Source organism: Elephas maximus, chromosome 1, assembly GCF_024166365.1.
Source record: "Elephas maximus indicus isolate mEleMax1 chromosome 1, mEleMax1 primary haplotype, whole genome shotgun sequence".
In the NCBI taxonomy this organism is placed as follows: domain Eukaryota; kingdom Metazoa; phylum Chordata; class Mammalia; order Proboscidea; family Elephantidae; genus Elephas; species Elephas maximus.
The window spans coordinates 31070244-31086558 of record NC_064819.1 but is presented as its reverse complement, the minus strand read 5'-3'; the positions used below and the strand labels follow the sequence as shown (position 1 = coordinate 31086558).

The following is a 16315-nucleotide window of genomic DNA, read 5'->3' as shown; positions in this document are numbered from 1 at the left end:
TGCCTCCTGGTCTCCCGATATTATGGAAGAATTCTGTTATTCCAGAAATATCAGGCCACGGACTCTAGAAGACATAAGGCTACATACGGAACACCGTGAGTTACCATGCAGCATGGTTGCTGATAAAATTTAATGGTCATTACCTTCCTCTGCCTTCACTGCTTTCTCCTTCTTTACTGATCCTGTTTTAGGACCCTTTTCTTGTGATTTCTTCTGTGAACCACTAGTTTCCTTTTTTGAGTTAATCTAATAAAAAAAGAAAAACAAAGTGCATCCCATCACGACACAGTCATCGAGTGAAGGTCCACAGGATGAATTAGAGAACCAGCAATAGATGCTGCCGCTGTTATCGAAGAGATGCACATCCTACTTCCTCAAAGCGCCACCTATACTCATTCCTTCTACTTCCCCCAAACCAAAAAACCCACTGCCATCAAGTCAATTCAGACTCATAGCGACCCTATACTTCCTTAAATCTTTGAGACCTGAGTTCCTACCCCTATTCCACTGACACTGTTCTCCCACAAAGTTGCTAAAGACTTTCTATACCCAAATACAGTGGCCTTTATTCTGTTCTCATCCACTGTAACTGGTCCAAACCATGAGGGTTGGGTCATTGCCATTCTCCCCGGCCCTGATCCCCCACATCACTAATCCACAGAGCTGATCATGTCCCAGTGCTACCCCAGGATAAACCTAAACTTCTCAGCTTGGTTTTGCAGGACTCCCACGTCCTGGCCCTACCCTAACTCTGCAAGTTTCTCTGACTTTACTGTCACTCCCAGCTCCTACTCTCCAGCCACGCTGCCTTTCACACCATTCCTTGCACCTGGCAACCTCCCACTTCTCAGCTTCGCTCCGTGCATCTCAATCTCAGTCATCTCAATCTCAGTATCATCCCAATCTCAGTGGCGATTGCCACCATTCAGATGGATTCATATCTTACAGTCTCTGTGAGGTGACTTAGACTGCCCTAGAGTAAAGCTCACTCCTCTCTGCTTCCACGGCACTTTGTTAGAGCCTCTACCACAGCACACAGCTATACATACGGCCTGGGGTACACTTACCTGTAGGAGCATCATCTCCTCTAGAAGGCTGAGAGCCCCTCAAGGGCAGGGTGAACTCTCACTCCTGGCTATAACCCACACAGGGTCTAGCACGGAGAGCTGCCTGCAACAGGGACTTGATCCCAGCAGTCATCAAATTGAACCTGAGATGACAGAAACTACCTAATGCTGTCCTTGCCAAGTTTCCCCTTACATCTTTATAATGGTAAATTCCCTTAAGAGTGTTCACTACGTTTAACTCTGCATCATAGCCAGCCTCAGGCTCCCATTGGGCTTTCCAAATAAGACTCCTTCCCCCCAACAGTAATTTTTTTTTTTAATAATTTTTATTGTGCTTTAAGTGAAAGTTTACAAATCAAATCAGCCTGTTACATATAAGCTTATATACACCCTACCCCATACTCCCACTTACTCTCCCCCTAATGAGTCAGCCTGCTCCCTCTTTCCAGTCTCTCCTTTCGTGACAATTTTGCCAGTTTCTAACCCTCTCTACCCTCCTATCTCCCCTCCAGACGGGAGATGCCAACACAGTCTCAAGTGTCCACCTGATACAAGTAGCTCACTCTTCGTCAGCATCTCTCTCCAACCCATTGTCCAGTTCCTTCCCTGTCTGATGAGTTGTCTTCGGGAATGGTTCCTGTCCTGGGCCAACAGAAGGTTTCGGGACCATGACCGCCAGGATTCTTCTAGTCTCAATCAGACCATTAAGTCTGGTCTTTTTATGAGAATTTGGGATCTGCATCCCACTGTTCTCCTGCTCCCTCAGGGGTTCTCTGTTGTGCTCCCTGTCAGGGCAGTCATCGGTTGTGGCCGGGCACCATCTAGTTCTTCTGGTCTCAGAATGATGTAGTCTCTGGTTCATGTGGCCCTTTCTGTCTCTTGGGCTCATAGTTATCGTGTGACCTTGGTGTTCTTCGTTCTCCTTTGATCCAGGTGGATTGAGGCCAACTGATGCATCTTAGATGGCTGCTTGTTAGCGTTTAAGACCCCAGACACCACACTTCAAAGTGGGATGCAGAATGTTTTCATAATAGAATTATTTTGCCAATTGACTTAGAAGTCCCCTTAAGCCATAGTCCCCAAACCCCTGCCCTTGCTCTGCTGACCTTCGAAGCTTTCAGTTTATCCTGAAAACTTCTTTGCTTTTGGTCCAGTCCAGTTGAGCTGACCTTCCGTGTATTGAGTATTGTCTTTCCCTTCACCTAAAGTAGTTCTTATCTACTAACTAATCAGTAAATAACCCTCTCCCACCCTCCCTCCCTCAAGTACGTGTGCTTCTCAGTTTATACTATTTCTCAAGATCTTATAATAGTGGTCTTATACAATATTTGTCCTTTTGCATCTGACTAATTTCACTCAGCATAATGCCTTCCAGGTTCCTCCATGTTATGAAATGTTTCACAGATTCATCACTGTTCTTTATCAGTGCGTAGTATTCCATTGTGTGAATATACCATAATTTATTTAACCATTCATCCGTTGATGGACACCTCGGTTGCTTCCAGCTTTTTGCTATTGTAAACAGAGCTGCAATAAACATGGGTGTGCATGTATCTGTTCGTGTCAAGGCTCTTACTTCTCTAGGATATATTCCGAGGAGTGGGATTTCTGGGTTGCATGGTAGTTCTATTTCTAACTTTTTAAGAAAACGCCAGATAGATTTCCAAAGTGGTTGTACCATTTTACATTCCCACCAGCAGTGTATAAGAGTTCCAATCTCTCCGCAGCCTCTCCAACATTTATTACTTTGTGTTTTTTGGATTAATGCCAGCCTTGTTGGAGTGAGATGGAATCTCATCGTAGTTTTAATTTGCATTTCTCTAATGGCTAATGACCGAGAGCATTTTCTCATTATCTGTTACCTGCCTGAGTATCTTCTTTAGTGAAGTGCGTGTTCATATCCTTTGCCCACTTTTTGATTGGGTTTTTTGTCCTTTTGTGGTTGAGTTTTAACAGAATCATATAGATTTTAGAGACCAGGCGCTGGTCAGAGATGTCATAGCTGAAAATTCTTTCCCAATCTGTAGGTGGTCTTTTTATTCTTTTGGTGAAGTCTTTAGATGAGCATAGGTGTTTGATTTTTAGGAGCTCCCAGTTATCTGGTTTCTCTTCATCATTTTTGGTAATGTTTTGTATTGTGTTTATGCCTTGTATTAGGGCTCCTAACGTTGTCCCTATTTTTTCTTCCATGATCTTTATCGTTTTAGTCTTTATGCTTAGGTCTTTGATCCACTTGGAGTTAGTTTTTGTGCACGGTGTGAGGTATGGGTCCTGTTTCATTTTTTTGCAAATGGATATCCAGTTATGCCAGCACCATTTGTTAAAAAGACTATCTTTTCCCCAATTAACTGACACTGGGCCTTTGTTAAATATCAGCTGCTCATATGTGGATGGATTTATATCTGGGTTCTCAATTCTGTTCCATTGGTCTATGTGCCTGTTGTTGTACCAGTACCAGGCTATTTTGACTACTGTGGCTGTATAATAGATTCTAAAATCAGGTAGAGTGAGGTCTCCCATTTTCTTCTCCTTTTTCGGTAATGCTTTACTTATCCGGGGCTTCTTTCCCTTCCATGTGAAGTTGGTGATTTGTTTCTCCATCATGTTAAAAAATCTCATTGGAATTTGGATCAGAAGTGCATTGTATGTATAGATGGCTTTTGGTAGAATAGACATTTTTACTATGTTAAGTCTTCCTATCCATGAGCAAGGTATGTTTTTCCACTTATGTAGGTCCTTTTTAGTTTCTTGCACTAGTACTTTGTAGTTTTCTTTGTATAGGTCTTTTACATCTTTGGTAAGATTTATTCCTAAGTATTTTGTCTTCTTGGGGGCTACTGTGAATGGTATTGATTTGGTGATTTCCTCTTCGATGTTCTTTTTGTTGATGTAGAGGAATCCAAGTGATTTTTGTATGTTTATCTTACAACCTGAGACTCTGCCAAACCCTTCTATTAGTTTCAGTAGTTTTCTGGAGGATTCCTTAGGGTTTTCTGTGTATAAGATCATGTCATCTGCAAATAGAGATAATTTGACTTCTTCCTTGCCAGTCCGGATGCGCTTTATTTCTTTGTCTAGCCTAATTGCTCTGGCTAGGACCTCTAGCACAATGTTGAAGAAGAGCGGTGATAAAGGGCATCCTTGTCTGGTTCCCGTTCTCAAGGGAAATGCTTTCAGGCTCTCTCCATTTAGAGTGATGTTGGCTGTTGGCTTTGTGTAGATGCCCTTTATTATGTTGAGGAATTTTCCTTCAATTCCTATTTGGCTGAGAGTTTTTATCATGAATGGGGGTTGCACTTTGTCAAATGCCTTTTCTGCATCAATTGATAAGATCATGTGGTTTTTGTCTTTTGTTTGATTTATATGGTGGATTACATTAATGGCTTTTCCAATATTAAACCAGCCTTGCATACCTGGTATAAATCCCACTTGGTCGTGGTGGATTATTTTTTTTGATATGTTGTTGAATTCTATTGGCTAGAATTTTGTTGAGGATTTTTGCATCTATGTTCATGAGGGATATAGGTCTGTAATTTTCTTTTTTTGGGGTGTCTTTACCTGGTTTTGGTATCAGGGATATGGTGGCTTCATAGAATGAGTTAGGTAGTATTCCATCATTTTCTATGCTTTGAAATACCTTTAGTAGTAGCGGTGTTAACTCTTCTCTGAAAGTTTGGTAGAACTCTGCAGTGAAGCCGTCTGGGCCAGGGCTTTTTTTTGTTGGGAGTTTTTTGATTACCTTTTCAATCTCTTTTTTTTTGTTATGGGTCTATTTAGTTGTTCTACTTCTGATTGTGTTAGTTTAGGTAGGTAGTGTTTTTCTAGGAATTCATCCATTTCTTCTAGGCTTGCAAATTTGTTAGAGTACAATTTTTCATAATAATCTGATATGATTCTTTTAATTTCAGTTGGGTCTGTTGTGATGTGGCCCATCTCGTTTCTTATTCCGGTTATTTGTTTCCTTTCCTGTATTTCTTTAGTCAGTCTGGCCAATGGTTTATCAATTTTGTTAATCTTTTCAAAGAACCAGCTTTTGGCTTTGTTAATTCTTTCAATTGTTTTTCTGTTCTCTAATTCATTTAGTTCAGCTCTAATTTTTATTATTTGTTTTCTTCTGGTGCCTGATGGATTCTTTTGTTGCTCGCTTTCTATTTGTTCAAGTTGTAGGGACAGTTCTCTGATTTTGGCTCTTCTTTATGTATGTGTGCATTTATCGATATAAATTGACCTCTGAGCACTGCTTTTGCTGTGTATCAGAGGTTTTGATAGGAAGTGTTTTCATTCTCGTTGCATTCTATGAATTTCTGTATTCCCTCCTTAATGCCTTCTATAACCCAGTCTTTTTTGAGTAGGGTATTGTTCAGTTTCCAAGTATTTGATTTCTTTTCCCTGATTTTTCTGTTATTGATTTCCACTTTAAAGGCCTTGTGGTCTGGGAAGATGCTTTGTAATATTTCGATGTTTTGGATTCTGCAAAGGTTTGTTTTATGACCTAATATGTGGTTTATTCTAGAGAATGTTCCATGTGCTCTAGAAAAAAAAATTATACTTTGCAGCCCCCCAACAGTAATTTTAATTGACAGTAAAAAAAAAAAAGAAAATCATAGAATTTAAAGTCGCATCTGGGATACATGAAAGGGCTCTAATGTTTATATTATTTACTGCTTTGTGGAAATAAATGCACCATTAAAGGGAAAATTACCGTTTTTTGACCACTTATTAGAGTAAGAAAATTATACAGAGGCAGGCGCGATACCTTGTTTTTTTTATAGGTTATGCACACTTATTAAGATAATGTTGTTTTTGTCTTTCAAGAAACCACCCCCATTTTTTAAAAGTTTATTTTGTTATTGTTGCTGAGAAAATACATAGGAGCACATACACCTGCTTTCACATGTGCAACTCAGTGCCATTCTCACCCTCTTTATCCAAATTGTTCCTCTCCCATTAACATAAAGTCACTGCCCCCCAAGTTTCCTTTCCTGATCTTTCAAGTTGCTGTTGTCAATTTGATCAAAACCACCCCCATTTTTAAGATGAGGAAACCAAGCTCAGAAAAATTAAGGGACATCCTGAAAGCCAGCTCCCTTCACTACCACACACTGACTCTTTGTATTCTTTTGTTCCTCGCATACCTCTCATTTCTCCCTCCTGAAGAGTCCAAAGTACCCTGAGAATCCTAGGGAGAGGTCCTAAACAGAGATCAGGGTGAATCTGCAGAAGTTCTTGAGGACACGTGGAATGTTTGAGTTCTAGCAAAAGGCCTAAGACACATCAGTAGTGGGACAGTTAGTTGTACTCTACCTGAAATCAAACAGGATGACACCCATAGACTGAAGTAAGAGTTCCAGAAAAGGTCCCAATAACGTTCTGCTTTCATCCCTTTCAGTTTCCAAAATGCCCTGATAGCCATGAAAATGGCATTTAGCCTGGCCTGGATGCACTCCCAGGACCTCAGGTGACCACAGGGTAAAGCGTTAAACACTGGGCAGGAGAGCAAGAAGGAAAACTCGTCTCTCTCTACCACTCACTCCGGGCATGTGTCCTGCGCTTAGAAAGGGGAGACAAACACAAACACCACTTAAATCTTACCTCAACCGGGGGTGTCTCTCCCAGCAACAGGTTATTAAAAATGGTAGCATAGTCACCATTTAAATTCATCAGTTCATCATGGGTGCCTCTTTCTGTAATACAGCCCTCCTTCATGAAGATCACTTTATCGCAATCCACCAGGTACTAGAGACAAAGGCAGGGACAACAGTGTTGTCGTCTATGCAGACACGTTCAAACACTTACCCCTTAGTTAGCTCAGCTGTTCCCAACTGGGGCGACTGAGCCTACGGGGACATCTGGCAAAATCTGGAAACATTCTTGGTTGTTGCAACTTGGGAGTGGACACTGCTGGGAGGAGGCCAGGGGTGCTAACCATCCTAACAATGCACAGGACAGCCCCCTTTGACAGAGAATTAGCCAGCCCACATTGTCAGTAGTGCCGAGACAGAACGCCTGCTTTAGTTGACTGCGCCTGTGATGGTGGTTCAAAGGGCAGTTCCTCCAGAGTCTCAGATGAATCCACTCATGAAGCCACACTGGCCTTGCATCAAACGTCACATCCTTTCACACTCAGAAGTGCACGAAATTACAGACTTTCTGTGGCAGAATGGGGGGTTAGTCCCCCAAACTTGACAACATACACAGACAGATAGTACCCTCCTTGAGCTGCTTGACATGGAGTGACAGAAGGGAGAAGAGATTGTTTTCTCAAAACAGTTCCCGCTTACTCAGATATTAACACAATGCTTTCCAAATTACTTCAAACCCAAACTCCATTTTCAGCCTACTCTTCTCAGCCCTTCTACTTGCAGACTCATGTGCAGAAGCTAGCAGGCTCCATGAATCTCTGATTCAGATGGCCATCTGGTATACTGACACAATGAGCCAGGAGGCTATGTGCTGAGGAAATGAAACTCATGAATCCAGGTACCTCTAGGAGTCCCAAGAAGGTAGGTACCTGGACCAAGCCCACCTTCCTCTTTCTGACTTTCCAAGCCACGGTGGGTAACCTGGAGAAGAAAGCACCATACCTGTAATTGGTGGGTAACAAACAGAACCGTCTTGGACTTGAGGTGCTTCCGGATAGCACTGTTGAAGATGTGGTTGCCCACGTGGGCATCTAAGGCACTGAGGGGGTCATCCAGGATGTAGATGTTCCTGTCGCTGTACAAGGCCCTGGCAAGGCTGATTCTTTGGCGCTGCCCACCACTCAGGTTGGCTCCTCGCTCACCAATCTACAGGAGCCCAGAAAGCACAGTGAAGCTGCCAGCTCACATCTGAAACTCTCCCCTCCCCAACCCAAACAGGATTCTCAGCCTGGGCATTCTGCCACTATGACCCTTCCAGGGCCCACTCCAGAACTGTGGTAGCCAGTCCAGACTCTCCCCCACTCAACCATCTAGTTACCAAGCAATCCTACATTTGGCCTTGCCAGTAACCCTTGGTGCTTCCCTCCAACCCATTCTCCACACAGCAGAAAGAACTTTCCAAAGCACAAAGCTGACTGTGTGCCACCCTTGCTTAAAACTCTGGTTCAAGAGTCCCCTAAAGGCTGGAACCCAAACACCCAAACACAGCCAACAAGGCACCCCTTTCCCACTTGGTCTCCCCAGCAGTTCTCAGCCTCCATTGCACGGCCCCTTCACACCCTGGGATCTACGCCATGTAAAACTGTGTGTATACCACGGAACACACACCACCGCCTGCCTTGCCACTTCCTGCCCCATGTCTGCTCAGTTCTGGCACCATCTCCTCTGTGAAGCCCTCACCATTCAAGGGAAAAAGGACTCTTTTTCATGCCATTATTTTGTGCCTATTTGTTTGGGTGTTTCCTCCTCTTCACTGTAAGCTTCTTGAGGGTGTATACTAATCCCCCATTCTTTATATTCCCAGGGCCAGGCAGTTTCTGGCATGGAGTAAACACCTGATAAATGTTTACTAAATGAAGGAATAAGTTAATCGTCAAATGGAAACCGGCTCTGTATTTTTTTTTAAATCGTGTCCTCTCATTAGGGGGAGAGTAATTGGGAGTACAAAGCAAGGTGTATGTAAGTTTTTTGTGTGAGAGACTGACTTGATTTGTAAACTTTCACTTACAGCACAATAAAAAAAAAAAAAAATCTTGTCCTTAAAATCTATTCAATTAATTTTCAAACTTTATGGGCAGCAGAATTACCTCCAGGGCTTGTTAAAACAGGCTGCTGCTTCCCCTCTCGCCCCTAGAGTTCCCGATTCAATACACCTGGGATAGGGCCTAAGAATCTGCATTTCTAACAAGTTCCCAGGTGATGGTGACACCGCTGATCTGGGGACTACAGTTTGAGAGCCTCTGAGCTAATTAAAGCATTCACCAAATTTGGTGAGGGATTTAACCTAAGTCAGCTAAAAAAATGCCAGCCTCAGAGACCCCAAGGGGACCTCGAGGGAGACAAGCCTCAACATTGAAGAGCACAAACTAGTTCCAAAGACACGCCCCTGGAAACTGCAGCACGGCGAGAACTAAAGAGAGATGGTTCTGTTCTAAGGCTTCTTTCTTTCTAATGAAGAGTGCTCCTACCAAACCTGGAGGCCAGCAGAAAGAAATCCAGGGAAGAAGCTCAACGTGCGCATGCTTGATGCAATGGTTTGAAAAATGAAGATAGTGAAGTATCAGCTCTGAACCAACAGTGGGATTTTATTTAAACTCACTAGACAAATAACATATTTTTTTTATATGCATAAAACAGGCAGTGTTACTATTCCTGCCCTGAGGAACAAATGCATTTCTAACATAAAGTCCCAATGAAAGTAAAATCCCCTGTATGGATTCTTCTTCAAAGCATTTAAGGTGCTCCGAGGAGGCGCTCAGGCACAGTCCTGCCACCCACCTCCCAGAACCCTCTCTGCTAAACGCATTGCCCCACCTGGGGTGGAAGGCCTGTACCTCGGTCAGGTCGCTGTTGGGAAGAATGGCCAGGTCAGGCCTCAGGCAGCAGCTGTTCAGCACAGCGTTGTATCTGGAAGGACACAAAGAGACTCAGTGTCAGGGACATGGTGGGAGCAGAGCCTGCTGACTTGGGCTGCCTTGCGTCTCACACGGCCAAGATGGGAAGCATGATAGAAACCAAACATTCCTTGCCTTTCTTCATCAAATTCCTTCCCAAAGAGGATGTTGTCTCTCAGAGTGGCATTGAGGATCCAGGCCTGCTGGGCCACATAAGCGAAGGTTCCACTGACTGCAATGCTGCCCTCTAGAAGTGTCATCTAGGGAGACAGACACCATCCAATGGTATCAGAACTCACAACCATTGCCCTAAGCCAACACAGCCCTCCGCATTCCACAATGGAGTCTAGAGTTTTGGCAATTTCCTTGGATACTTTTTGGACCCAAATCCAGACCCTACTTTTGTTCCGAAGAGAGCTATAGCAGGTACAGAGAAAATCAAAATTCTCCTGGTTCTTGTGTGGTGGGAGCCAGATCGACCTACACAAGAATGAATGAACACTTTATTCAGTGGCCCATTTGCTAGCTGACATCCTTTCTTCCTAACGGCAAACTGTTTTAACTAAGGAAACCACAAACAAGAAGACCCTTTCAGGATCCCCTTGGAGAGGATGCTGTAAGGATTTAGAGCTAGCCACGGCCTCAAGATGAGGGCAGGCCAACTCATCTACAGAATTAATCCAGGCTGTTGGCTTCTGTAAAATGAGGACCAAAGGGGGAAAAAAAACGCCAGGTTAAACATCAACTAGTATTTTACAGTATCCATGTAATGATGATGGGCCCCCACTCTAACACAAAGGACTTCATGACTGATGAGCTTTGAGTTGGCTTTTCAGTCCCTGCAATTGATATGAACTGAGTTATCCCTGTTATCCTCTTTCATGGTTCCATCTGGGACCAACAGTAGACATTTGTCTTGGGTTAGGGAAGTGATCTACAGCTTTGAAACAAGGTTTCATTAACCAGCTTGTGTAGTACTTGCATGTACAAGCTTGTCCTCTCAAACAGCATAACACACGGTGTACACACACACAGTAATACCTGCCGCGGCGCAGGCCATAACTCAGCAGTACTGACCCACCCACAACCTGGTCAGCCCTCTGGTGATGCATTTCAAAGTATTCATAGAGGGCCTATGGCGGAAATCCAACTCTCCTGGCAGCTGCTGCACAAACTCCACATCCTGTAGCACTGCCCACAAAGAGTTAAACTCTGAAGAAGCAGATGGACCAGCAGCTCCTTGTCATGATTGGAAACAGAAGCAAAGCCCCACTCGGTTTTCAGTTTTCAACCCACCCATTTCCCAGTCAACCCTTGAAAAAAAGGAGCATCCTGCTAGATAGCTGAGCTGAGTAGCACTTAAAAATAGACTTTTTTCTTCTCCTCCCCTCCCCCTAGTCTCTTTCTCTCTCTTTCTGCCTTATCACTGGTTCTGGAATCTGGCTGATGGTCAGAAATCACCAAGATTCTTGCTTTTTTAAAAAGACCAGTCAGTGCCTGGGCCCCACCACTGCTGAGTCTCATGAAGTAGGTGGTGGGGCCTGCCCCCCAGATGACCGGATGCAGCCTCCTCAGACCACCTCAGTCACCACTGCTCTCAAGGAGAGCTGCAACTCTATCAATGTGACAGCTGATATAAAACAAGACAAGCAAATATTCCATAGCATGAACGATCTAGAAGTACCTTCCTAACCCCCCACCTCCCCATTTTAATTTTCTCAATATGGATAAAAGATTCTAAGGACTCCATCCGTCAGGAGGTAGGAACAATCTCACATTTATCCTCACCTCAACCATCTAAGTCAAGCTGGTTTAAGTCACGTTTAAAAGCAGCTGGAAGTGTCTTATTATTTTTTTTTTTCTGGTTATTTAGGCCAAAAACATAGTTAAAAATAATCTATCTTAGCTGGATATTCCTCGTCCCTGCCCCCCAACTCTACACTCAGACCCCTCTGCTGGGCCCCTCTGTGCACTTTTCACTCACTGCCTGGAGCTGTGCTTGGGTATCTAGAAGGCCGAGCTCCCCAACTAGAGCATAACTCCCGGAGCACACTCTGCTTCATCCCCTCTCAACACACTGTCTAGAACACATATAGTGCTCAATAAATACATGCTGAGTAAAAGAAGGCACAGGGAGCAAACAGCTCCAGCTTTCATCAGGGGTTCACTGAGCCCCTTCAGACACAGTGCTGTTAACGGGGTAGAAGCGTGGAGGAGGGAACCTGATGAGACCAAGGGTTCATTCTATTTCCACCTGTCCTGACTCTCTTCTAGAAATGGGATCATCTTGCCTGAGACTTTTGCTAACCAGAGTCCAGAAAAAGAAGCAGGTAATAACAAAATCTTACCTGGCCTAAAATGGCTGAAATGAGAGAGGTTTTTCCACTTCCCACACTGCCACAGATTCCAACCAGTTTACCCTGGACAAAGCACAGAGAGAGAAGATCATCCGGCTAATATTGACTGCTCAGCTCTAGATGCATCTGATTTCTTTGAGGTAAAACACATTAACCACAATCCATCAACATGGGAACCATCATCCTGATGACCCAACAAATCACTTACCTCGGTTTTCTCACTGGTTACCACCTGCTTTACTTCAGAGGGTTTCAGTGAGGACACTCTGAGGTAAAAGATGTGTAAGCCCTTTGCCACACACACTAAGGTATAAGGTATTCCCCAATCACTTATAGAAAGGCCCAGCCCCTTTCCTACCTCGTTGGCAACCCATGTTTCTTTGTTTATTTTTGTTGTGTTTTGGAAGGGAGGGCAGGACTCTTGAAAATTATTTTATGCTTTTTCTCCAGGTTTTTAAAATAAACTTTAATGAAGTTTTCAATAAAAACCATGTGCACCGTTGCCTCCACTCTTCTACAAAATATTTCAAAGAGTCTGAGGAATATTTATACCCTCAATCCCACATGAAAGTACAAAACCAAGCCTGTGATTAACTGAGTATCCTCAGGCAAGATCGTGAATGCTCAAACAGGTAATGTTAAAAGTTTTCAAGGGCATACTAGATGATTTAACAACAGCCCCCTGTTTACCAACCCTGTGCTGGTTCCAGGCAAGGAAGGAAGGAAGGGAGGGAGGGAGGGGGAGGGGGAGGGGGAAGGGGGAGAGGGAGGGAGGGAGGGAGGGAGGGAGGGAGGGAGGGAGGGAGGGAGGGAGGGAGGGAGGGAGGGAGGGAGGGAGGGAGGGAGGGAGGGAGGGAGGAAGGAAGGAAGGAAGGAAGGAAGGAAGGAAGGAAGGAAGGAAGGAAGGAAGGAAGGAAGGAAGGAAGGAAGGAAGGAAGGAAGGAAGGAAGGAAGGAAGGAAGGAAGGAAGGAAGGAAGGAAGGGTGAGGTCGTAGCAAGAGCATGGAGTCTGGAGTCAGAATTCCATCTCTGCTGCCCCATCGTCTTTGAGTCAATTCTCATAGCAACCGTTCAGAACAGAGTAGAACTGCCCCCATAGGGTTTCCAAGGCTGTAATCTTTACAGAAGCAAATGGCCACATCTGTCGCCCACAGAGCCTCTGGTGGGTTCAAATTGCCAACCTTAATAGTTAGCAGCTGGGCACTTTAACCACTGTGCCACCAGGGCTTCTCCAATTCCACTAAAACCAAAAAACCAAACCCGTTGCCACTGAGTTGACACCAACCCACGGCAACCCTTCTGGAAAGAGTAGAACTGCCCAATAGGGCTTCTAAGGAGCGGCTGGTGGATTTGAACTGCCCACCTTTTGGTTAGCAGCTGAGCTCTTAACCACTATGCCACCATAATCAAGACCAAAACCAAACCAAACTCGTTGCTGTGGAGTCGATTCTGGCTCACAGAGACCCTAGAGGACAGAGTGGAACTGCCCCATAGGGTTTCCAAGGAACAGCTGGCGAATTCCAATTGCTGACCTTTTAGTTCCAGCTGAGCTCTCAACCACTGTGCCCCCAAGGCTCCAATAATCAAGACAGTAGTTGTTAAATCAGAAGCCTATTCAGAGTGAACTAGAGTAAAACACTGACTTGAGTGCCCTTCAAACGACACACTACGTGCATCACTTCCGATGGTCTGAGGACTGACTTTACAAAGTCAGGTCTCCTGCTTGTGTACAGCTTTCAATAGCTGGAACCTTTGTGTTCTCTCTTCAGTCAAGCTCTGCATCCACCTCACCTGCCTCTAGCCAGCTCCTGCCTTTGATGCGTACTGAATTAGAGCTTCCTATTTCCTCCTTCTAGTTACGGAGAGAGACATTTCTTCCCACCTCTACCACTACCACCTTGGTCCAAGACACTCTTATTTCGCCTAGGTTACCTCAGTAACAGACTCTGAACTATTCTTGCTGTCCTTCTTGTCTCCCTATGCACTAGTCTGAAACCAGCAGCTAGACCAAATCTCTGCAAACGGAAGTCAGCTCATGTTATTCTGCTCAAAACCCTCCAACAGCTTCTCTGACAGGTCCTCTGAGAGACTCTGGTTCTGTGCTACCTGGGTTGTGACATCATGTTCCGCGATGATCCTTAATTATATTAAAAATAGATAATGACAACACAACTGTTGGTACCAGCAGCATGGTGAGCACCTATTTACGTGCCAGGTCCACGCCTGGGCACACTGCACACAACCGTAACCATCAGAACCCGATTCAGGTCAAAATCTCGGAAACCTCTCTCAAATGCTTCATTTCCCTGCTTGTCAAATGAGCACCCCGTGAGATCAGTCTATTAATTTCCCTTGTTAAATGCTTAACTACTCCTTTTAGAGTTGCAGCTGGCCAGATTGGCTGTGGAGTTCAATATCACTCATGGTCCCAAGGAACTCTGGGAAAAAGGTCAGCACCTGCCTAGTCTCACCACGAGGGTGCAGGATCAGGGTGGGGGAGCACAGTAGACGGGGTGAGGCTGGGGTGCAGGGGACACATTACCTCTTCGACGTCCAGGTCGATGTTGTACAGAGTCCTCTGTAAGCGGAGGTAGCCCAGGTGGATGTGCCTGCCCTCTTCCTCCTCAGGACTCGGCCGTTCCTCACTATCCAGCAGGAGGTGGCCCTTCTGCTCCGCCAGCACTGTCTGGTGTTCGATGCGCTGCAGCTGCCTCACCTTCTCTTTCTTGGCCCTGGCGGCCCTCTTGTCTTTTTTCACTTTGGGGGTCAGCTTGGGCGAGTTGAGGATACTGGAGTGGGAGGAGTCCCATGCCAAGGTGGCATTTTTCATCTCTATCTTGATGTGAGGGCTGGCTGGTTTTTTCTTTATCATGTGAACCTCTTCCATTAGAAACAAACTCTGATAGGAGTTGTGAGAGAGGTGCAAAGATGAGACACTGGATCAAGACCAGGGAAGACAAGCCTAGGGCGTACACTCACGAAGCAAAACACATCAGGCTATACAGTGGAAGGAAGCTGAAGGGCAAAAGGGAGGACATTAGTGCAGCCTGGCCTCAGGCCCATCGACTACAGGGGCCTTGTCAACACATGCCCAACACTCCACACTACAAACTACACACTCAATTATATTTTCCTTTCCTACGCACTGGGTTTTTTTCGGTTGGGTTACCAGCCTAAAATGGGCCAATGGATGCTGAACTAATGGTACATGGCCCCTATTTCCACTTCTGAGTTGCTGAGTAGCAGGGGGTAAAAAAACATGGCATGCTGAGCTCCTGCAGACCCTCATCACCCCGTTTTCCTTCCAGGCCACTCCTGCAGAACCCCAAAGCCTGTCCACATCCCTCACCCACACTACAGTATGTGTCTGGGTTGGGGAGAGGCTGACCTGAAATGTAACCAGGCTTAGATTGCTAGGATGAGCTAGGATTCAAAAAGAGTATCTAAGGTTTTATCTACACTAGAGTACACCTTTCCAACAAATCCTCATGCCTTCAAAGTCCTGCCTTGGAACTTGTGAGAATTCAAACCACCATGGGAACCAACTTGTGTAAGAGTGAATGGTATCTCCCTGAGAAACATCCCTCAGGAAGAGAACAAGACTGTTTCCTCCCACTCACTCCTAGAGCCCTGCTGAGTTATGTCAGGGGACAAAACATGGAACGCTTGAAGAGGTAAGTATTTCTAAAATCAGCTCTGAAACGTCAGCCACAACAAATCACAGCCCACAACTCTCCCATGAAGACTTTGAACCCACATCTAACAGCTCTCTCCAACTAGTGATCTTCTCCACACACTGCTATCCCAGATGGTATCTCAAGATGATTTAAAAAAAAAAATTTTTTTAATACAAAATTGCAAACATTAACTCATTGCTGTCGAGTCAATTCCGACTCAGTGATCTCATAGGCTTTCCAAAAAGTGGTTGGTGGATTCAAACCTTTTAGTTATCAGCTGAGCTCTTAACCACTGTACCACCTCGATTAGAAAGTCAGGATTTTTTTGCTTATTTACCAAGAACCTCCAATTATTCTAAAGTTTTCAGGTGCTATTAAATGTAATTATGAACAAGAAAAAATAATCCCTTTTTTTTCCCTAAGAGCAAGCCCTACCTCCTGGATTCTACATTTCTAAGCTTGCTCTTTTCCTCAATTAAGTCACCACATCCTATCCATTCCTAATCCTCAGACTTCTCAGAAGTGGCATATTTCTCAGTTTCCTAGATAATCTCCACTACTGATAAACCCTAGGTTTAGTTCCTGCTTTTGAAAACAGTTGTTGGTTTCATTTGCTCTGAGCCCTCCTGGGAGACTGAGCTGAGAATAACATGCCAAATATTTTGACCACCTTCACAG

General features: G+C 44.6%; 1 protein-coding gene across 2 annotated transcripts in view; it reads right to left on the bottom strand.

Annotated features, from left to right (window-relative positions):
• The window catches only part of ABCC5 (ATP binding cassette subfamily C member 5), a 115247-nt gene that overhangs the window by 51387 nt on the left and 47545 nt on the right, over positions 1 to 16315 (bottom strand). For both annotated transcript variants that reach the window (XM_049881471.1, XM_049881472.1), the window contains 7 exons: positions 14503 to 14859; positions 11952 to 12023; positions 9739 to 9863; positions 9544 to 9616; positions 7652 to 7855; positions 6660 to 6803; positions 144 to 246 (listed from right to left, as the gene is read on the bottom strand). In XM_049881471.1, the coding sequence (XP_049737428.1) occupies positions 144 to 246; positions 6660 to 6803; positions 7652 to 7855; positions 9544 to 9616; positions 9739 to 9863; positions 11952 to 12023; positions 14503 to 14859 (1078 nt within the window). The remainder of the gene's footprint in view (positions 1 to 143; positions 247 to 6659; positions 6804 to 7651; positions 7856 to 9543; positions 9617 to 9738; positions 9864 to 11951; positions 12024 to 14502; positions 14860 to 16315) is intronic.